Here is a 24,309-nt window from a genome sequence, read left to right on the forward strand (position 1 = left end):
GATCTGATCCACTACATAACTTGGTCCCGACCAGGTCAGGTGTTGCTTAAGTTTAAAATGATGAATATTTAAAATCCATAAATCAGACCAAAAACAAAACTGTTGTTACAGAAAAGGCATGAATGAAAGAATCCAGGCAGGAAGCTGCTGATACTGTTAATGTGCAAAAGCGTGAGATTATTTATGATATGAATCCATTGGATGATAAACAGACAGCGCTCTGATCAGTTTTCTTTACAGTACACATGTGTTTCTATTCAGATAAACCTATTTATCACACACACACACACACACACACACACTGGGACGAGAGCACATTGTTGCACTGCAGCGTTTTCTTGCTCATGCGGTCTAGCGTATGAATTAATTAATTAATGACTTCATCTGCATGCAAAGACAGGCTTCATCAGCTGACTGTAGATTTTTATCTTCCCTAAAGGATGTCATCAGTAAATGAAAGGATTAATTGATCCATTAATAAACTTTCTTTCCTAAACTCAGCTGTCAGATCTGCACCAACCAGGATCTTCTAACAATGGGCAGGTCATTTTCTAAGAGACCTGATTGGTCCAGAGGCGGGGCTTAAGATCCAAGCTAGAGCAAAACCAGGTCCCGTGCAGGCTAGTCGTACAGCATAAGTTACCATGGTGATTTAGCTCCATAAGATGTTAGCGAGCTTTATAGTCCAGTCACACACTGATTAAATCTTGGAAGTTAGCGCAATAAGAGATAATCTCACTTTGTAACATACCCCCTTTGTGTAATATTTGAGTCATCTGGTGTATTTTTGTTTAACTTTTTTTTTGGTAATTTTATGTTTTTCTGTGTCACTTTGTGTATTTTTTTTTCTTATTTTTTTTTTAAGTAATTTTCGTGTGTTTTTATTGAAGTCTTGTGTGTTTTTGGAGTAATTGTGTCTATTTTTGTTGTCATTTTGTGTATTTTTGTTTTTGCCCTTTTTTTGTATTTTATTTATTTGTACTTTTTATTGTTGTTTTTGGACTCATTTTGTTCCAGTGAGGCAGACGTGTTAATCATTACATTAACCTGGCACAAATACTTTTTTTGTTGTTTTTTTGGATGTTCAGAAGAAAGTCCACAACAAGCATGGGGAGAAAATGCAACCTCCTTAAAGTGTCCAGGGCTTGAACCCATGGCCTTGCTGTGAGCCAGACGTGCAAATCACTATTAAATCTAATTAAATTCAGTACATCTCCACATCTGCTATATGTTGTGCACCCACAACCCTCACAACCACATTGTTATTTTTTTTAGATCATCACCTACTCAGGTTGCTCCAGCTAATTAAAACCGTCCCATCTGAACTGGGACATGAACCGACTCATTTGTTCACACAGTCCAATGTCTTTAAACACTTTAACATTTGCTCTCTTTCAGTATCTAGTTTATACTCGTTTATACGTCTCCTGGGTATGACAGGTTCACAAGGGGACAGTACTCAGTCATGTTGGGAAGTCCAGAAATCACACAGCAACTCACAAAATCATGGCAGTAGCAGCTATTGCCAGAAAATACCACAGACCAAGTATTTGTTGTGCAGTCATAGCACTCAACAATTCTTTTTTCTGTCCAACATGAGACAACAAAGATCCGATTGTTCATCACTGCAATGTCTAAGCCACAGCATCTGTGGGACATTTCAGGGACATCATGCCAGGTGTTGGTCACTGGGTTGTAAGCTTCAGCAGACCTCAGCTCTCTGTAGCAGTCGAAGCCTCCAACTGCACAAATGTGGCCCATACAGTATATGCAACAACCCCAAGTTCATACCGAGGTGTTCCCATGGGAGTGACCAGTGTCCACTGGTTGGTGTCTGGGTTGTAATACTCAGCAGTATTCAGATCTCTAATATTAATCTATCCTCCACATATGTAAATCTTGTTGTTCAGTGTAGTGCAGCTGGTGATTTTCCTTCTTTCATTCATTGATGCAATGAACATCCACTGGTTGATGTCGGGCTGGTAGCGTTCAGCAGTTCTGTGTGAGGTGTTATCCTCATCACAGCCTCCCATAGCGTAGATACATTCCTTTAGCATGGTAACACTCACCATGTGACTGTGACTCCTGCATTGGTGACATCTCCTGCCTAGTGTGTGTGACTAGATTAAACCTCCACACTTTGTTAGAGGGGATCAACCAAGCTAAATGACCACCCACAATGTAGAGGCATCTACCAAAGAAGACAGTGCCGTGGAAGTCAGTCATGTGATCCTCCAGACTGTGATGAGTGTGAACAGTGATCCAGCTGTTAGTTCTGGTCAAAGGCCAGTATGCTCTTAAAACATAATCTAACCATCAGTAAGACGGCGTTTGGCAAGCGACGGCAAAACAAGGTGTTGTTGATCCCAGACTCAGAGCAGAGTAACGAAGGTTGAGACATGACTTGAAGGGTATCAGAGACCAAGAGGTGGGACTCAGGGTTTGAACAGTGAAGCAATGGCTCCCTGTCGTTCCTCCAATATGTGGTTTATGCACCTAAAAACACTTTGATAAACTCTGCTCTCCTGGGTCACAGTAAGGTCATCCTGACCCAGGATTTCATCCAGTTCCTGCACCGCAAGCTGCAAAAATTATTCACAGAGTGAAAACTCCTCAAAATTCTCACAGATAAAGTAAAAGGCCTCATTCTTCATTTTGAGAATAATGGGAATATTTTAGACTTTTGTAAACTGCCACAGCCCGGTGCAGTTTTCTGGGCAGAGATGATCCTTAAAGACTTCAAATCATGTTTGTTCTAGACCATTTACATTGAACTGATACACTTCCATCATTAGATCAAACATATTGATGCTGTCAGAGTGACAGAGATAGAGTAATTAAAGTCACTGAGTCCAAGGAATTTGTGAAAAGTTTGCTCACTGTTGTGACAATGAAGATCATGTTCAAATAAGTACAGGAGAATTCTGGTTGGTGTCAAATGAGTATTTGTATTATTATTAAAAGCAGATTTATAAGGTTACATAGAATACAGAGCTGGTTCTAAGTTCCTGTTCCTAGCGTGCTGGTAGAAGAAGAAAGACCCCAGACAGACAGAGCAGGGGAGTGGTTCTTGTGTGTGTGTGTGTGCGTGTGTGTGTTACTTGTGAATGGAGAAATATTATCTATTGTTGTTTATGTAAGCATGCATGCTGGAATATTTCATAGTCAGCACATAAAGGTCCGTGACATTATGATATATCCCTTTACCCCTGCTCCTCAGGGATGGGTCAAATAAGGTAAGCTCTACAAATTAATACATAAATAAATTACATACAATTAACATATAGAATTCAGAGTGATGAATGTTGGCTCAGTCACAGACACAGATATCGCCACCTACTGTTAAGGAGTCTGCACAGCAGGCAGCTACATTGCTAATAGTGGTCAGTCATTCACTGAGGACTTAGATATGCATGACTCTCTCCACCAGAACATGTGATTGTCTCACCGTTGGATTCTGCCCTCCTCCTGCCCACAGGTGTCCAACGCTAACCTGGAGGTGGTCCGCCTCTTTTTCCGCATCCTGTCCCTCTTCATGATGATTTTCCTACTTTGTCACTGGAAAAAACATTTTTTTTTTGTATTTTTACAATTGTTTTTATAGACGTTTTGTGTGTTTTTGGAGTAATTGTGTCTTTTTTTTGTTGTCATTATGTGTTTTTATCCCTTTTTTTATTTTATTGATTTTGACTTCTTTGTATTTTCATAGTTGTTTTTGTGTAATTTTTAAGTCATTTTCTGTATTTCTGCTGTCATTTTGTAAAATGTTCTGTATTTTTGTTGTTTTCGTTTTGTGGGAGCAATTTAGTGTATTCTTTGTACATTTCTGAATTTTTTGTGTGTTTTTGTAGATGTGTTGTGTTTTTGGAATAGTTATGTCTATTTTTGCTGTCATTTTGTTTATTTTTGTTTTCCTAATATTTTTTCGGTAATATAAGGTGTTTTTCTGTGTAATTGTGTGTATTTCTTCAGTTGATTTGCTCACTAACTTAGATTGAGGGCCACATGTGGCCCCTGGTGGAGCAGTTGCCCAAGTCTGGTGTGTGTTGTGTGGACGACTGGAAGTCTAACACACACACACACACACACACACACACACACACACACACACACACACACACACACACACACACACACACACACACATACTGGCGTTTGCACATTTATTTAAAATCATGTCTCATTTCTTTCTCAAACATCTGTAATTTGTACAAAAATATGAAAGTTGCTGCAGTTTTTAGATTTGAAAAACTAAAAGATTTTAAAACGTTCCATTGATCAAAAACTCTCAAGATTCTAAGATAAACTATTATTCTTCATCTCACAGTTAATGTTTGATGTTAAACCCAGAAAATATTTCTCAAATAACGACTTCCATCCACAGTGATGTAGAGAACATGTCATACAATGGATCATTATTTATTACAGTTATAAACTTCATGGTTTTAGTTGTTTAGTGGAAACACAAGTCAAAAAAATCTACTCTAACACAGAACCAAATGTTTTTTTTTTTTAGTAAAAGATAAAAAGTTCTTAGAGGATAAACATCTAAACGCTTCTCGACGTACGTCAGAACCCTCTCTTGTTTTTAGAGGAATGAAAATATCTGTGACGTCATCACATTGAATCAATATGGGGTGGCAATTGTAAAGTTGCACATGCTAAAATAAACAGCAGATTTTCATAAAATTTTGCAACAAACCACATTTAAAAAACATATGTGCAATTTTTTTAAGTTACTTTTGATCAGATTTACAGCAATATTTGGGAAATTTGTGATATTTTTTTCTCGTAAAATGTCCATCCAACTAAATCTAAATGTTAGATCTAAATCTAAATGTTAAACCTAAATCTGAATGTTAAATATTAAATCTAAATGTTAAATATTAAATCTAAATGTAAAATATTAAATCTAAACATAAATGACACGGGTGAAACTAAATATTTAGCTCATGTGCAAATTCACCGGAAGTACCAAAATAAAAACTCATTGACGCAATCACATATGTTTTTTAAACGTGGTTTGTTGCTAAATATGGTGAAAAGTTGCCGTTTATTTTAGCATGTGCAACTTTACAATCGGTGCCCCATAAAGCAATGCCATGATGAGAATCATCCACAGGAAACGTAGGGTTAACATGATGTGCAGTCGATGCATCAACAGGTGAAAGCTGTGTGCTGAAACCACAATGTGGAGTTTGCATGTTCTCCCTGAGCATGCACAGACTCAATCAAACACTTCTAGCTCTACCTCAGTGTTGTTTAAGGGTCTTAATGAAACAGATAAGTTGGTCTACAGGTAAGATGAATTACACAAAGGGAGTGAACAGCTTCTGTAAAGCTGAAGCATTTCATCTTCAAAGTTAGCGTGGTCGGGTTAGCTAACGCAGCTCAAACCTCCACATCTCTGAGTTTGTCTTTGTTAGTGTGGGCTCGGCCTAACCTAACTATAATATACAAAGATTGACACACTCCAGTGCAGTAGGTGGCGAAATGCACCTATTCAAGTTGGTTGCAATGCGCCATTAACCAAGAAACAAACAACAATGTACAGTATATAACATAAATGTATGCCAATAATAAAAAAAAAAAAAAAATACGTGCACCTTTTTTAAAACAGAAAAAAAAAACACATTAAAATGACTTTTTAGAACAATTTTATACTTTGGGGAATAAACTATGGAGAGTTGCCATTTTGGACAGGTCAGTTTCCAAACAATGGTGGAGTGTAAAGCCAATGGTTGCTATGACAACAAGAGAAAAACCTCACAGAGGTGCTGCTGTGAGATATGGATCTGTGGGCTAAGCTAATGGGCTAAGCTAATGGGCTAAGCTAATGGGCTAAGCTAATGGGCACCAAGCCAAAGTCTGACAGAATTCTTTCACAGAAAGTGGTTGAATGCAGCTTGTAAACGTACTTGTTCAGAGCACTACTACATTTCTACTTCCAGGAGATACTATGGGGGGTGTCATGGCACTAACCACACCCCCACTACATTGTTCTTCTTATTTTTTTGTGGCTAAATGATGAACTCTGTCAGGAGAACTTAGCTGCTGGTTAGGGCGCCGTGAAGGTGCTGATACTCAAAGGTAGTGGAGCATCATCCAATCAATGAACAGACATCGTTTCACGCAGCTTTCATCACAGTTTCTAACCATATTTGTGCACTTCCAACACCTAACTACTCAGCCATGGCTCGTTTCTGCTGCTAACAACAGCTCTGTCTGTCAGGTAGTTGGTGAGAAATGTAAAATTTCATCGCTTTATCACTGAGGGGGAGGTTCCACACGGCTGCTGAAAAACTACATTTCACACAATGTAAACACACCTGTTACACCTCTACCTCCCACAATGCACCAGTTATTCAAAGCAACAGGCCATGCTGATCAATGAACATGTGTCTTATACTGACCAAAATGGCGACTCTCCATAGTTTATGCCCCAAGGTATAAAATCATTCTAAAAAGTTATTTTAATCTGTTTTTATATTTTAAAAAGCTGCACATATTTTGTTTATTGGTAATACATTGAACACATTTTTTGTTATATACATTTCCACTACAGGTATACGCTTTGTTTCTCCTCAAATGAGATGGACTGACCAAAAACATACCAATGTTCTATGAATCCCACCTCACCAAAAAGCGTCTATTTAATGTGAGTGAATCCTAACTCATCACGTATGATAAGGTGATGAAAGGTGATGTTCTTCATAAGCTGATCGTGGCCACTTCGTCTTCCTTCATATATTCCAGAGCTGGTTCCATCTGTGTGTGAGTGTGTGTGTGTTCACATAAGCACACAGCTCCTGGCTTTAGGTTTGTGAATGTTAGCCACGCCTCCTCCGACCACAGACGTCCTCTTGTTACATGAGGACTTCCTCCTCTTCATGCTCTTCTTGTCCTTGCTAACGCAGGCTAACGTAGCCATGTGGAAGATGTCCCTGATGCTGGTCTCAGACTGCAGGGAGGAACACTCCAGGTACGGGACGCTCAGCTGTTTGGCCGTGTTGAAGCCCTACGACACAAAGTATCAGAGGATCTAATGATGCATTCACAGGAGTCGGGAAATTACATGACTGCATCCAAGTTTGGATTGGAAAAACACTCAAGACATTAGATTTTGTAATCGTACGAAAAAGAGCATAACTGTGGATGCACGGGAGCATTAAAGGGATCTTCCTGTTTTTACAAGTTTGTCCAAAAATCTTTGAAATGTCTTTGTTAGTCGATCTATATCTAACAAAACACAAAATAAGTGTATTGCCTTTGAAAAATAGGACTACTTTACAGTTTTAGAGCCTGTGTTCCTCTATCTTGAAATCATGTGATTGATGATGTCACACGGCCCCACTGCCTGTAAACAACCCATTGTTTTCTATTGGAGTGAAACATTCAGCCTGATTTTTAAATCATTTAGAAGCTTTTTCAGTTAAAATATCAACTTGTGCTGCTTTTGGTTGCTCTAAATAATCAGGGACCTAAGGGACCTTTACTCTCCCTTAAACAGTGTGCTGACATGCTCTGGTGGCTGAAATTAACAAGTAATCATTAACTGTTGAAGTCACACAAAACAGGTTAAAATCAGCTTTTATTGTTGTTTATTGTTGTTTTTAACTTCGACTGTTTTTATGCTAATTTCAATGTTTTAGATTTTATAAATCCCTCCCTTCTCTGCTTTATTTTTTAATCTCTCACTTGTTTCTTTTTAATTATTCTATTAAATTACTTTCTTGTGCATTAGTCTCTAAATGATGAGGAGGAGGAAGAGGAGGAGGAGGAGGAAGAGGAGGAGGAGGAGGAGGAGGAGGAGGAAGAGGAGGAGGAGGAGGAGGAGGAGGAGGAGGAGGAGGCACCTGGTCGTAGGACACTGGAGTCTGTCTGCTGTGGGACCTGGTGAACAGGTCTGTGCGTAGGTCCAGTTTACAGCCCACCAGCAGCATCCTGGTATCAGGACAGAACTCCTTCACCTCTGCTCTCCACTGCACACACCACACAGTCTGACTTTTACATTCAACAACAACGCTGAATCAGAAACACAAGCGTTAGAAGCACTGACCAGGATAAAGGAAAACACTCACAGTGAGAAAAAAAGGCGATTATTAGACATTTAAAAGTTGACTTTGCGATATATGGAGATATTTCACCACGTGTTTATCATAATGATCCAAAAATTTCCAAATTGTTTTTTTAAATCATGTTTTCTCACTAAAAACCATTTAATGTCACAAACATTAGCATGTAAACTTCTGGTCACTGGGTGTCATGTATTATTTTTTACGTTACTAGTGAAAAACTAATAAACAATAAATTATTATGACACAGAGCCAAGCTACAATGGCCTCATAAAGGATTTTCAATATTGGTACGTGATGAAATAACAAAAGTTTGGGTCCAAAATAAAAATGAAGAAGTCTCATAAAGAAAAATTATTTTATATCCCAATAAAGAGTAACATTTATACTATAAATTAAAACAGATCAGATTTTTTTCTTACATTCTCACTTGCAGTTATGGGCCAATGAAAATAGTAAAAAAAAAAATGTGTTTTTTCATATTTCCAGAGCGTGTGAGTCTAGAACCAATGCATATCTGTGACTAATCATTAGTGATGTGAACAGTCTATGTTCATAGCTCTAAGCTGATCACATTACAGGGAGCTGAGACATATGCTAAGTAGTTTACTGAAGACCCAAACATGTTCCAGACCCAAACACACACTGACTTTGTGACTATTTAGAGGAGCTGACATGTCCACCAGATAAATATGATGTATAGCAGATCTATTTCTATATTCTGAGAGAGTAGGTGGAGCTTATTTCTATACCATATTTACCTTTATATGTGATGGAGTTACTGATATATTGGAAGATGAAAATGGAAGAATAATAAGGACACACCCCCCTCACTAAAGTGTCCATATCTCAAAATCTCAATAAATGTACAGTGTGTCTTTTGAATGATTATGGAACAATTGGTAAAATGTAATAATTTTTTTAGACTAAAGTGCGAGGAGTATTTGTTGGATTGACATGGAATGACCTTATTACTATTTAAAGTCAAGGGAAGGAGAAAACCAGTGAAACAAGTATAACACCAGGAAATTGATTAATCAGCTTGTTTAGTGTATTGTTGTGTTTGTAGTTATTTTATATATTTTTCTCCCATTGTGTGTGTTTTGGATTCAATTGTGTGTATTTTTTTGCAGTTTTTTGTTGTTGTTTTACATATTTTCTTGTCATTTTCTGTAATTTTTGTTGTCATTTATTGTATTTTTGCTGTTCCTTGTCCATTTTCAACCATTTAAGTGTATTTTTTCTCTTTTCTGCATATTTTTGTTGTTCTGTTTGGTCTTAATATATAATAACCATTGCATCAGAAAAACATTTATTTTTTAAAACAATAAATATCTCACATTCTACATTTTTGCTTTTTGGGGGGTGTTTTTCCTTCAAAACAGATTAATATACGGTATATCCATCATCATTATCATAACAGTAATAGCAGATCTTTTTCTATATTCTGAGAGAGTAGGTGGAGCTTATTACCATACCATATTTACCTTTCTATGGGATGGAGTTCCTTACCTAAATTGTCCATATCTAAAAAGTATTCATCAGATCAAACTAAAACATTGTAGTGTGAATATTGAATAATTAAAAAACAATTGGTAGATTTTTTTAGACTGAAGTGCGTGGGATAATGACCCGATAAATAACCGCCACAGATCATAGCGCTCACCTTCCTCAGGACACTGTCTAACGTCTCTGGTCGGCTGATGTCGAAGCAGATGAGAACCATGTCAGCGTCAGGGTAAGTCAGAGGCCTCACGTTGTCGTAGTAAGGAGATCCTTCAGAGAGAGGAAACACCAACGTCTGATTAGCATCGTCACACAAAAACATCTGGAGCTGAAAATGATGTCAGAGCTGAACCACAGCAGATGTTAGAGAACATCAGAACTCACCAACAAACATGTTTAGGTTGGTTTCTCCTTCGTTTCTGTTTTTGATTTCTCTCTTTATATCACTAGTATACATGTTGATTAGTCATTTACTGATGTTCCACAGTCTACAGCTTTTTTCTATTGCTGACAATCATTGGTCCAAACTGAAGTCACATGATCTAAACTCTAACACAGCCTGCATGTCCATCATGATCTCAGATCAACAGTTATGTCATCATAAAAAGTGTTTCTCACCAACATAACACTTCATACACGTCACTGTGGAAACACACACTGAACTACACAATACTAACAACAAAGAGCATTACATTAAATACATCTGATCTTTGAATCATTTCTGTCAGGTAAATCAGTATTTAATTATAAGATAAGACTGTTGCACTTTGATGGTTCTAAATTGTTATATATGTTGTGATATGTTGCAATAAGACTAAATCAGGAATGCAGCACTTTACAGTAAGAACATTTGTGCTTTTGCATAAGAATCCTACTTACAAAAAATATTTAATAAAAATGCAGAATGTGGTCTCTGTGTTTGGAATTGCATTATCGTTTTACTTATTTTTTATCGTCAATATTTTTTTTTGTAATTTTTAATAGATTTCAATGTGGCTGCAGCACATTCACTATGTTTTTTTCTTTCTGTTTCGATTGTGTTTTTAACTGTTTTGAACAAAGTGTGTTAGCATTAGAGAAAGGTGCTCTAAAAGTACAGTGTTTTGCAGGTGGTGAACTAATTATAATAATTTATCATTAATAATAATAACTCGTGGCCGAGTAAACAGTTCATGAAGTTTGGTGACTGTAGTCACTGAATGTATTTAGTGTAGTTCTGCAATATTACGTCGCACGACTCTCGGATTGATTCTAAATGCATCAATATCGATTTTTTCCTAATTTAAAATAAAAATTTTTGTAAATCTTTATTTAACCAGGAAAGTATTTTCCACTGCAGGAGACATTGTAACAAAGAAGTGCTGAAACCTTGGGTTTTTTCAATAAACTTTAAAAAGAAAGTACGAACTTTCTGCATTTATTTGTTGTTCTAAGCATATACTGTACCTCATAAGTTGCACTAAAGGCAAAGTTGGTTTAAAACCCACAAACAGACTGTACGTTATTCCTTTATTTTAAGTTGTTGGCACATGGAGTGTTAAAGCTAATGTTTTGAGTGTAAAATATGCCAATAAAATATATTTCATACATAATGTTCTTATGTATGGAATCACAGGAGTGCCAAAATTGAAAGGAAATGCATGTAGAAATATAAAAGAATCAATAATACAAATTTGAAATAAAAAGAGAATCAATAATAAAATGTGGAAATATAAAGAGAATCAATAATGAAAAATATACAAATGTAGTTTATTCTTTTTCCATTTTGTTTTTGCTTTTTCTGTTTTGTCTTTGTCTGTTCTATTTGCGTTTTGACATGTTTTTACTTCATGACTCAAGCGGTCGGTTAAAACAACGTCAAAGTAAAGAAAGACACGCCCACCGCTCTTGCTTGTGGGCGGGTCTTTCTGTCCAGGCTGACTAGTTGATACCTGTTCACATGATTCCTGCTTGCAGTCACTATGTATTAGCAGGCTCGGGGAGCATTACAAGTAACAGTGGTTACGTAATCAGTATACAAAAAACATGTAACTGTAATCTGTGTCAGTATATTGTTTAAAGAAAAGGTACATAAATGAGAACACAAGTGCACAGTTTATGGAAGCCATAGCAATGACACCAACATTGAGTGCTGAGGACAGTTGATGATCTCTGGATGAGTATAATAGAAACGTCTGTAATGTCATAGATGTGGTGGCTCCCATCAAAACTAAGAGAAACCAAACACACAGAAAACACCTTGGAGGAGGGACTGAGATAATTGCAGAATTTGAAATCTGACGGTAGAAGAGCTGAGCGTAAATGGAGATCAACAAAACTCCAAATTCATCTAGAACTATACAAAATAAGTCTGCGAAAATTCAATGATGGCTTGTTCAAAGCAAGGCAGCAATACTTTTCTGAAATTATTGCCAAAATGTCAACAACTCTCGCACGTTGTTTCTGTAATTGAAAAGCTCACAACCCCCCCAGATCAGATAGCCCCTGAATTACTGTCAGCTGGAAAATGCAATGAATTTGCTGTATATTTCAATGAAAAAATACAATCAATAAGGTCAAACATCAGAACAAACCAGCAAAATCACAAAAAGCTTGAACAGCTTCAACCACTGAGGGATGAGTCAATTACAATGTTAGAGTTTATTACAGTGAACCCAAAAACAATAGAGGAAACTGTTCAGCAGCTGAATCCATCAACGTGTTGCCTTGACACAATACCCTCAAACTTCTTTAAAACTGTTGTAAAGTCAATTGTCACTGATCTGTGTCAGATAATTAACTGCTCATTCCAATCAGGCACCGTACCAAAATCCCTGAAAGTAGCTGCTGTGAAACCGCTGTTAAAAAAGAGAACACTGGATGCCTCTATACTGGCTAACTATAGACCAATCAGCAACCTTCCATTCATGGCCAAGATCATTGAGAAGGTGGTCTTCAACCAACTGAGTCAATTCTTAACATTTATCAAATATTTGATAAATTTCAGTCAGGTTTTCGTTCTCATCACAGCACTGAAAACTGCTCTTATCAAAGTGATCAATGACATAAGGTTGCACACTGATTCAGGAAAAGTATCTGTTCTCATTCTGTTGGATCTAAGTGCTGCATTTGACACTGTAGATCATACAATTTTGTTGCACAGATTGCAACATGGGTCGGACTAAATGGAAAAGTAATGCAATGGTTTAAGTCATACTTGGAGGAGCGAAGCTATTTGTAAGCATTGGAAACTTTGAATCTGACAGATTACCAATGTCCTGTGGGGTTCCTCAGGGATCTGTTCTTGGACCCCTTCTGTTTAACCTTTACATGCTTCCTTTAGGACAAATTTTACAGAACTGTAAGGTTGATTATCAGAGCTATGCAGATGACACACAACTATATCTATCACTGAACCCAGATGACTATGGTCCCATTGAGGTGTTGTGTGACTGTTTAGAAAAAGTAAACTGCTGGATGAGTGAAAACTTCCTTCAACTAAACCATGACAAGACGGAGGTGATTGTCTTTGGTAACAAGGAAAAGAGGACTGCTGTCAGCAATTATCTTGAGTCTCGATCTTTAAAAGCTAAAGACCAAGTCAAAAACCTTGGTGTTCTGATTGACTCAGATCTTACATTCAGCAGTCAGATCAAATCTATCACAAAAACAGCCTTCTACCACCTAAAGAACATCTCCAGAGTGAAAGGTTTAATGGCTCAGAAAGATCAGGAGAAACTGGTCCATGCTTTTATCTCCAGCAGACTGGACTATTGTAATGGTCTTCTGACAGGAATCCCCCAAAAGAGCATCAAACAGCTACAGCTGGTTCAGAACGCTGCAGCTCGGGTCTTAACCAGAACAAAGAGGTCAGAGCACATTACTCCAGTTTTAAAGTCTTTACACTGGCTCCCAGTCAGCCTCAGAATAGACTCTAAAGTTCTGCTGCTGGTGTATAAATCTGTGAATGGGTTTGGTCCAGAATACATCAGTGACATGTTGGTCAGGTATGAACCCAGCAGGTCTCTCAGATCTATGGACACAGGTCAGATAGTGGAGCCCAGAGCTCACAGTAAAACATGGTGATGCTGCTTTTAGTTGTTATGCTGCAAAGAAGTGGAACAAACTGCCAGCAGAGCTGAAGTCAGCATCCAATGTGAACATTTTTAAATCAAAGTTAAAGGCACTTTTTTTCTCTACTGCATATGATTGAGAGAGAGATTTTTTGTCATGTTGTTGATGTAATGATGATTTTACTGATGATTTTAATTGATTTTACTGATGATTTTAATTGTTCTTATTGATTTAAATGTTCTTATTGATTTTAAACAATTGAATGTTTTATCATGTAAAGCACATTGAGTTGCCTTGAGTATGAAATGCGCTATATAAATAAATTTGCCTTGCCTTGCCTTGCCTATTAAAACGTGTAATCAGATTACAGGTTTTTTTTTATTTTATTTTTTTTTATAAAAACGGGGATTACTTCGGGGATTACATTTTAAAAGCAAGCAGAATACACATCAGTGCATCAACACAGTGCACGCACACGCATTTAGACACTTCACGGCATTTCACTACATTATTACAGCTTGTTTTACGTGTTCTTTTGTTGTATGAGTCACTAGTCAGCCTGGACAGAAAGACCCGCCCACCGCTCTTGCAGTGGGCGGGTCTTTACTTTGACGTTGTTTTACCGACCGCTTGAGTCATGAAGTAAAAACAATGTTGAAACGCAAATAGAACAGACAAAGACAAAACAGAAAAAGCAAAAGCAAAATGGAAAAGAATAAACTACATTTGTATATTTTTTCATTATTGATTCTCTTTATATTTCCACATGCATTTCCTTTTAATTTTGGCACTCCTGTGATTCCATACTTATGAAGGTGTACAAACAATTTAGAGATGGAGTTTCTTAAGTAATATATATATACTATATATATATATATATATATATATATATATATATATATATATATATATATATATATAAAATCGCAATAATTGCCTTATACTTTATTATCGGGATATATTGTATCGTATCGTGACCAATGTATGCCAGATGGCAGGCATCACACACCCCTAGCGTGTGATGCCCTTAGTTTCAATGGACTCAGAGTTTCACACGTTGTGTTAAAGAGTTTTGAACATGTGACTTTAATTTAGACCAATGCTTGTTAGCAAGCATAGTTTCTATGTGAGATGTTTACTGTATGCAAGGGAACCGTACCAAGATTTATTACCAACAATAAATGTGGGAGGTGAAAGTAACTAGTAAATTTTACTTTGAGTATTATTTAATTGAGCTACTTTTTACTTGTACTTGAGTATTTTTTGTATAAATTACCTCTTATTGTACTCTTTACACCTGTGTGTGTGTGTGTGTGTGTGTGTGTGGTGTGTGTGGGGTTGGGGGGTGTGTGTGTGTGTGTGTGTGTGTGTGTGTGTGTGTGGTGTGTGTGTGTGAGATTAACTCCAGATGTTCTGAACCAGTTCAGAGACGTCAGTGTAGCAGATTCCAACAAACCCAACCGCCTTTCTTATAAATCTGATACACACACACATACACACGCACACACACACACACACACACACACACACACACACACACACACACCACACACACACACACACACACACACACACACACACACGCAGTGCTGGAATCTTTTCCCATCAGGTTCCTCCTGTGTTAAACTGGGCACCAGCACCAGCGTTTGTTTTCATAAACCTTCACTGGGCCCAGAAAAATTCATTCTTCAGAGGCTGAGAGAGTTGAGTTTCTACAGGAATGTCTGAGAGGGGAACGAGGAGGAGGCGGAGAGTGGAAAAAACCCACTTTTACCACCACACGCTTTGTGCTTTTTTACCTCTGTGCAAAAATAATGCTTTAATAAAATAAATAATATTTCTATTTAGTTCCAGATACAGCATTAAACAAGATTATTTGTTTCATTTGTTATTGTTTCAACACAGTGTATTCTGGATTCATCAGCTCTTTCTCCCTTTGACTCTGTTTGATTATGTTTTGAAAGGCAGCTTTATATAAAAACCTTGTAACAAACACAGCAATACAAAATGATACAAAACAACTACAAAAAATATCAGAAAAATAAACACAATAACAGTGAAAACATAAAAGGACACAAAAAAACATACAAAATTGCAGAAAAATCAGCAAAACAACAACAAAAAGACAATAAAATGCAAAATGACAGAAAAAATCACACAAAATGACAGAAAAACAAAAGAATACCAAAACACACAAAATGACTACAAAAATATCAGAAAAATATGCAAAACAAAAATGAAAATATATTAAATAAAACAAAAAAATACACAATTACAGAAAAATACATAAAATTACAACAACCAAAAGAGAAAAATTAGGTTTATAATTTCGTGATTTTAAGGACAATTACGACATGTAAGGACTATAGATGTATTAATTAGCATAATACATACTTTCACTTTAGGAAAAAATAACATTACAATAACATAAATAAATATTTTTGGTCAGAACCACTGAAGCCGAATGACAAAAATACCCAAAATAACGGCAAAATACACAGAATTTCTTCAAAAACATACAAAACAAGTACAAAAACACACAAAAACAATAGAACAGTGTACATAAAAGAAAAACAAAAGTACACAGAACTTAATTCAAAAACATAGAGAAATACAATATACTAAAAAAAAAATGACAATATACTAAAAACTACAACCAAAAAGAGAGAAACATGTACAAAATGACTCTAACAATCACACAGTATTACAAAGGCATACAACAATACACAAAAAGACAACAAAATATCTGGAAAAATAAATACAAAACAACCATGAATTTATAAAATGAAACAAAAAAACACACACAAATACAGAAAAATAAGCAAAATAATGTAGTGAAAAAGTCTCATATTTTAAGGACAAAAAGGAGTTGTAGGACTTATTCCAGATGTGTTATAACCTCCGTACAGACTTTTACTTTTATAAACATAACTACAGTGAATGCCTTCACACACGTTTTTTTCTTTTCTCAAATGGACCAATCACTGTTGGTTCCGCCCCAGAAGACAAAAGTATTCACAGGGAAAAACCCTCAAAAAAAACTTTAAAAAGCTTTGTCGACCTCTTTGGTTTCACACACTTTGATTAGAAACATATGAAGTTTTAGACCAGCATCGCCCGTCTCTGGGCCCCGCACCCCACTTTGAATATGAACTGTTTTTATCTGAGAGTAAAATCATACAAACGACTTTCACTGAGTAATTCAATACCTCAGTGTGTGTGTGTGTGTGTGTGTGTTATCTGGAGGTAAATCTGTTCATATTTAATGCTCTAAAGGCCTAAATTCCAGACCAATAGCGTCAGTCTTTGTGGAAACATTAAACGTGGGGGATGATTTACAGCCTGTTCACACCCCACCCACCAGAACCTCAACAAGACAACCTCCACACTAGCTCCATTCCACACCAAAACCTCCACATTAGCTCCATTCCATACAAGAACCTCCACATTAGCTCCATTCCACACCAAAACCTCCACACTAGCTCTATTCCACACAAGAACCTCCACACTAGCTCCATTCCACACAAGAACCTCCACATTAGCTCCATTCCACACAAGAACCTCCACACTAGCTCCATTCCACACAAGAACCTCCACACTAGCTCCATTCCACACAAGAACCTCCACACTAGCTCTATTCCACACAAGAACCTCCACACTAGCTCCATTCCACACCAAAACCTCCACATTAGCTCCATTCCACACAAGAACCTCCACATTAGCTCCATTCCACACCAAAACCTCCACATTAGCTCCATTCCACACAAGAACCTCCACATTAGCTCTATTCCACACAAGAACCTCCACATTAGCTCCATTCCACACAAGAACCTCCACACTAGCTCCATTCCACACAAGAACCTCCACATTAGCTCTATTCCACACAAGAACCTCCACACTAGCTCCATTCCACACAAGAACCTCCACACTAGCTCCATTCCACACAAGAACCTCCACATTAGCTCTATTCCACACAAGAACCTCCACACTAGCTCTATTCCACACAAGAACCTCCACACTAGCTCTATTCCACACAAGAACCTCCACATTAGCTCCATTCCACACAAGAACCTCCACACTAGCTCTATTCTGTGTTTTGTTTGTCATTTTGTGTATTTCTCAATTATCTTTTTGTCGTTATCTTGTGTGTTTTTGTTGTTTAGCCCGCTAACGGCTAGCGTAGTACAGCCCTGTGTGTTCTTGTGGCTGAATTATTTCTCATTATTTGACACACTCTCTGTTCTTGTGATGTTTCTTGATACTATTGCATTTCAGCTTGTGTATCTGTCTTAAAAAATTATTAATAATATACAAATTATCCCATGGATGATCAGATCCTCAAAGAACTCCAGATACACAAAATAGAAGGAAAAAATACACAAAAAAACAAAGAAATTACACAAAATAATGGCAAAATACACAAAACAATAGAGAAATTACACAGAAAAACAAGACGACTAAAGAAATAACAAAAATATACAATATGAATTTTTTTTTTTTTTTATCTTTTTCATCATTCATTCCAGTTCCCTTTGATAAACGTTGCTTTGATGCTAGTGATGCACTTTTCTCACTAAAACAGGATGTTATAAGAAGGTGAACAAACACCGCAGTCACCGCGCCCTTGTCTACAAACGGACCGACTTGTCTGTGGACTCATGAATACATCTGAGCACTAAAGCGTTTTCTGAGCAGAGCTGTTTACCTTAGTGATTTACAACTGACCGTAAGTCTGTCCCTCCATGTTAAAGTGTATCTCACATATTAAAGCACATGTATCCAGTTTTCTATGATAAATCATGTAGAACATCATGAATAATAACACTGCTTAATTTGAGCAACTTTCTTTCTTTAAGTTATAGTGTGTGCTGAACATTTCTAGCTGCATTTTGGATTTATTTTGGCAGGTCTATAATACAGCTTTAGAAACGTATGTTACAGAAATGATAAATTGGTACATTGGATTTCATTCCTTATTTGTGAAAATTTATTTATTTATTTTTTTGTGCTTTTATTAACTACAAGAATAGTGCATTTAAGGTGATATTCATTTGTTTTGTCCAACTGCTGCGTCACATTGGGTCATAAACACGTCAGATCATCTCAAAGGAGATACGATGTGATATAACAGCTACTAAAAGTGGAACTGCTCCCTGGGTACTACATCGTGGCTGCCCACTGCTCCTCAGGGAGAAATGCAGAGAACACATTTAGTGTATGTAGCTTTACGTATATGACAATAAAGCATCTATATTAAACTGCAGTGTTTGTTTTAGCTGTGAGGTAGTTTGAGAGGGAGGAGCTCACGTTCCTATAGAGTAGGAGGAGCCAGGATTGTCAGGAGGAGTTTTTGTGTTGTCACGTCAAGTAGCGAAAAAAATCCAACTGTTTCGTTTGAAGCTGATTTTTTATAACATGTGCAATAACAAGGGAGGAGAAACTTTGTTCCTCTGAATGAGGCTAAATTAATGTATATCACTGTCGCAAAACCATTAGAATGTGATTTTTTTTCATAATACTGCCTCTATAAATGCTCTTTGTGTTTTAATGAGAGCATATTTAATGTGACTCTTTCAGCAGCTCAGTCAGTTATAGACCTGTACAACATTATTTAAATAACATCTTTATTTTTTTTAATATTGTGCATTGTTGGAATGAAATATTTTCATATTTTTAATTGCTTTATTCTTTTAAGAATTCATATCAATTCATACAATTGCAATGTTTTAATTTTAGTGAGGTTACACATTTATACCCATAAATGCAATGGGACTAATACTTTACATAATTATATCTTTCAGTTTTCGGCTTTGGTTTTTTCATTTTTGGTTTTCATTTTCAGTGAATAATTTTCATTTTGGTGCATCAATTAAAATCACTTGTTTTCACTCAGAGTGTATTTTGTGTTGCCAGTTTCCCAATGTCTGACAGGACAGGACAGGACAGGACAACAGGACAACAGGACAGGACAGGACAGGACAGGACAGGACAGGACAGGACAGGACAGGACAGGACAGGACAGGACAACAGGACAACAGGACACAACAGGACAGGACAACAGGACAACAGGACAGCAGGACAGGACAACAGGACAACAGGACAACAGGACAGGACAGGACAGGACAGGACAACAGGACAACAGGACAACAGGACAGGACAGGAAAGGACAGGACAGGACAGGACAGGACAACAGGACAACAGGACAACAGGACAGGACAGGACAGGACAGCGTGTCCTTCTCACCTGACGTGTCCCACAGTCTCAGTTCCACCCTGTGGAGGGTCCAGGTCCAGAAAGTCGTATAGTTCTCAAACACTGTGGGGACGTAGCCTGTGGGACAGGACAGACAGTCAGAGGACACTGGTCCTGGTGGTCCAGGAGGTGGTCCAGGATCAGGTGACCAATGACTACGTCCAGATTTACCTGGACATGTCCTCGTGTTGTCCGCACCATCAGGCCAGATTTTATTAATAGATGAAAATGACTTTAACCGTAAAAAATGTTGCGATATTGGGTGATAACCTATATCCTAATCCTAACCTAATCCTAACCTAATCCTAATCCTAATCCTAATCCTAATCCTAACATTAAAACGCTACGTACTGTACTTCGGTAACGTACCAATAGCACTAAGGGTTAAATGTCATTTAAAAGACTGTAACTCCGCTAATATTTGCTCTATCTGAGAAATTCCAGCAGTTTCTGAAAGCTAATGAGTTTCTATTTACAGTAACATGTAATGTTATTACAGTAGTTTGTGACAGAATCATTAAAGATGCCGCTTTGTTTTGATGAAATGGTCACACAAGCACTGAAAGAAACCAAATACTGGTGAATTTAATTCATGTCAACATGAAAACCCTCCTGTGTGATAATTATCCTATTTTTAGTTTAGCTCATATATTTAATGATCATTTAATGTAAGTGTTTTCTCACTGTAGGAAGTTTATATGGGATTTTTAATGACAGATTGTAATAATCATAATAACGGGAGATTAGAGGTTGTTTTTTTTTTAACAACTTATGTATCTACTATATTGTATTTTGCCGTTACAAGATAGATTGAAGAAAACACGAGTACTTTTTGAGTATTGTCGAGGGTTCTCAAAATATGGTCCCGGCCCTATAGTCCAGGAGGTGGTCCAGGTCCAGGTCTTACCTGAGGGAAGCAGTCCTTGGCGAACACGCTGAGTAGAGCCGTTTTCCCACACTCACTGTCCCCCACAACCACCATCTTACACGGTGACATATTCATCCTTAGACCGCGACCCCAACTCAGCACAGATCATCACGAACCAGGGTCCAGGACCAGGAGTAGAGGACTGTAGCTCTAACACACACACACACAAGAGGGCGGGGCTTCTGGGGAACATCCACAGGAATGTGATCCTGGGAATTCTCTGACATGAGCTCATTCCACATTCCCCCACCACCCCCACCCCCCACCCTATGTAACTGAACCCCTCAACATGTGGATCATTCATTCCAGAAGTAATCCACCACCAGGTCCAGGAATCACACTCACACCACTTTGATTTCAGACAGGGAAACATTTTATTTATACTTATAATCAATTTAATAATTCAATTTATTATTTATAGATGTTGATTATTATCTGTTACAAACAATGGAAAGCAACTGCTTCGGTTTGACTTTTTAATTTATTCTTTATGTATGTAATTTCTCAGTTTTTTATTTGTATGTAACTTCTTTATGTTGTGTAATCTATTTGTTATTTTGTGTAATTTCTCAGTTTTTCGTGTGTAATTTCTTTGTTATTTTGTGTTTTTTTTTGTTTTTTTGTGTAATTTCTTCATTTTTGTGTGTAATTTATTAGTTATTTTGTGTTTTTTTGTTATTCTGTGTAATTTCTTCATTTTTTGTGTAATTTATTAGTTATTTTGTGTTTTTTTGTTATTCTGTGTAATGTCTTTATTTTTTTGTGTAATAATTTAGTTATTTCGTGTATTTCTTTGTTATTTTGTGTAATTTCTCAGTTTTTCGTGTGTAATTTCTTTGTTGTTTTGTGTATTTTCTTTGTTATTCTGTATAATTTCTTCATTTTTGTGTGTAATTTATTAGTTTTTTGTGTTTTTTTGTTATTCTGTGTAATTTCTTCATTTTTTGTGTAATTTATTAGTTATTTTGTGTTTTTTTGTTATTCTGTGTAATTTCTTCATTTTTTTGTGTAATTTATTAGTTATTTTGTGTTTTTTTGTTATTCTGTGTAATGTCTTTATTTGTGTAATTGATCAACGTTTGTCGTCTGCTACAATGGATTTTGTGAATTGGACACATTCACTAGATGTAAAATTTTCAGCTTTCCAATGATGCTCCTGCTTCCTGTGGGATCAAAATCAAAAATCCAAATAATGGCCTTAACTGTGTCCTGATCCAAACCTTTAGGATCATAGAAGATGCATTTGAATTTAAAATGCAGTAAAACCTTATTTTACACTTTTTACAAGAAATCATAAATAGACTGTAATGCAAGAGATCCAGATCTGCTAATGAGGATTTGCAAATAAAACAGTTAATATATAATTAAATCAATAAAATCAAACTGAACTGGAATATCCAATGTACTGCTTTCATCAAAACTCATCATTCATTATTTAGAAATTTCATTTATGTTGCTCCAAACCAATGAATGCAACACAATACAAACACATACAAAAGCAAAAATAACAAATCTTTTACACAATTATTGTATATTTAAACACATAATTAATTAAAAAAGAACATTCACTGTATATCTCTTACAATCTGTGTGAAAAGGAAGAAGTCAAACTTATTTAATCCTACTCCTTCTTTAATATTCAATAATCAATATAATAACCCTGCTTCCAGAGTCTTTATGTATCCTTGAATTGAACGTAGTCCACCTGAAAGCTTGAGAGAAGAACTATTCAGTGTTAAAGTGTTCGGTCCTAATGCCAGCAGGCATTTGTGCCAACAAAAAACTTGGTCATTATTTAAATGGAGAAAAAAAGCAGAAAAAGCCGCCTGAGGACACGTTCCATGAAGTCCATCCACCCTGAGTGCTTTCCTCCTGCATCATGTGCCATTCATCAGTCGCCTATCAACTGACTGCATGGATGAAAGAACATCATTCTAATGGAATTCAGATCCACTAAAAAGACGAACACACAGGAGCAGCAAATTTGGGTCACCAAACAAAAGAGGATGTCTTTTACTCTAAACAGCTACAGCAAAAGAGCAGCACAAGAAAACACACAAAAAAATGCACAAAATGACACAAAACGAGATGGAAAGAGAGAAAATCAACTAAATGACACCAAAAGCACAGAAACAACACAGACACACAAAATGACACCAAAAACACTCAAAACAGCCACAAAATGATGACAAAACACAGAAACAACAACACAGACGAACAATATGACAAAAAAGCATGCAAAACCTCAACAAAAGGATGACAAAAACCAATAAAATGAGCAGCAAATGCACAAAATAACTCCAAAAACACAGAAACAACAACAAACGCACAAAATGACTCGAAAAACAATTTTTAAAAATGACTTAAAAATACACAACATGATGCAAATTTAGAGGAAAATAACAATAATAACAATTTCAAAAATTACTAAAACAAAACAAAACACAACAACAACTAGCGCCTTGCATGGCAGTCCTGTCCCATTGGTGTGTGAATGTGAGAGTGATTGGGTGAATGAGCTGATATGCAAAGCGCTTGGGACTGCTTCAGTGTGGTTATAAGGCACTTTATAAATCTAGTCCATTTACCATTTACCAACAAAACCACAAAAAAGAGTAAACAATTCTAAATGATACAAAAAACTCATAAACAACCACACAGACACACAAATGACACCAAAAACACTCAAAACAGCTACAAATGATGTCGGGAATTGATCAAATGAGAGACAAATGCACAAAATGATGACAAAAACAGTTCAAAATGACTGAAAAATACACCAATGGCCCAAAACTAGAGTAAATGAGATACAGAAAGAACAAATAGATACCAAAAACACAGAAACAACAACACAGACACAAAATGACACCAAAACACACAAAATAGCAACAAAATGATGACAAAAACCAATAAAATGAGGCGAATGCAAGAAATAACTCCAAAAACTCATAAACAACAACAGAGACACACCAAATGACACCAAAAACACACAAAATAGCAACAAAACTGATAAAATGAGAAAGAAATGCATAAAATGACAGTAAAAACATATAAAGGAACAGAAATAAATGACACGTAACCATGTGTATGTGCATGTGCCTTCCGGATGGATCGTAAGCTGAGGCGACTTTCAGAGGATATGAAGGTACTCCGAAAGAAGAAGAAGAGGAGTAACAACAGGAACAATGACTGCAGACGAGAACACATCACATAAAAAAGGACAAAAAAAAAAAAAGGGAAGAAACGAGGTTGGAGATGTAAAATTATCTGTGTTCAAATTAGGGGACGGATCTGGATAAGCATAATGCTTTTTTCCGTCGCCCTTTCCGGCATGAAAAAGGACAAAAAAAAACCAAAAAAAAAAAACCAATGATGTGATTTTGCTCTGAATGTCAAATGAATTTCTGTGAATGCAACCATGTCGGAAATGAACTGAATAAATAAAATAAATAAATAAATTTACATTAATAGACTGTAAATACATCTATCTATCTA

General features: G+C 36.6%; 1 protein-coding gene across 1 annotated transcript; it reads right to left on the bottom strand.

Annotated features, from left to right (window-relative positions):
• Positions 1–5,580: 5,580 nt before the first annotated feature.
• On the bottom strand, positions 5,581–20,962 carry LOC114455161 (rho-related GTP-binding protein RhoE-like). The gene is made up of 5 exons (XM_028436213.1): positions 20,794–20,962; positions 19,878–19,965; positions 9,742–9,851; positions 7,857–7,982; positions 5,581–7,018 (listed from the first exon to the last, which is right to left on the bottom strand). The coding sequence occupies exons 1-5, from the start codon at positions 20,887–20,889 to the stop codon at positions 6,791–6,793; spliced, it is 648 nt and encodes a 215-aa protein (XP_028292014.1). The 5' UTR covers positions 20,890–20,962; the 3' UTR covers positions 5,581–6,790.
• Positions 20,963–24,309: the final 3,347 nt, after the last annotated feature.

The sequence above is a fragment of the Gouania willdenowi genome, chromosome 21 (genome assembly GCF_900634775.1).
Source record: "Gouania willdenowi chromosome 21, fGouWil2.1, whole genome shotgun sequence".
NCBI classification, from domain to species: domain Eukaryota; kingdom Metazoa; phylum Chordata; class Actinopteri; order Blenniiformes; family Gobiesocidae; genus Gouania; species Gouania willdenowi.

Coding starts and splice junctions, on each gene's coding strand:
- LOC114455161 (XM_028436213.1), bottom strand. CDS start 20,889: ATGAATATGTCACCGTGTAAGATGGTGGTTGTGGGGGACAGTGAGTGT. Junction 9,852..19,877: donor GAGACTGTGGGACACGTCAG/GTGAGAAGGACA, acceptor CTCTCTCTGAAG/GATCTCCTTACTACGACAAC. Junction 7,983..9,741: donor TAGACAGTGTCCTGAGGAAG/GTGAGCGCTATG, acceptor TGGTGTGTGCAG/TGGAGAGCAGAGGTGAAGGA.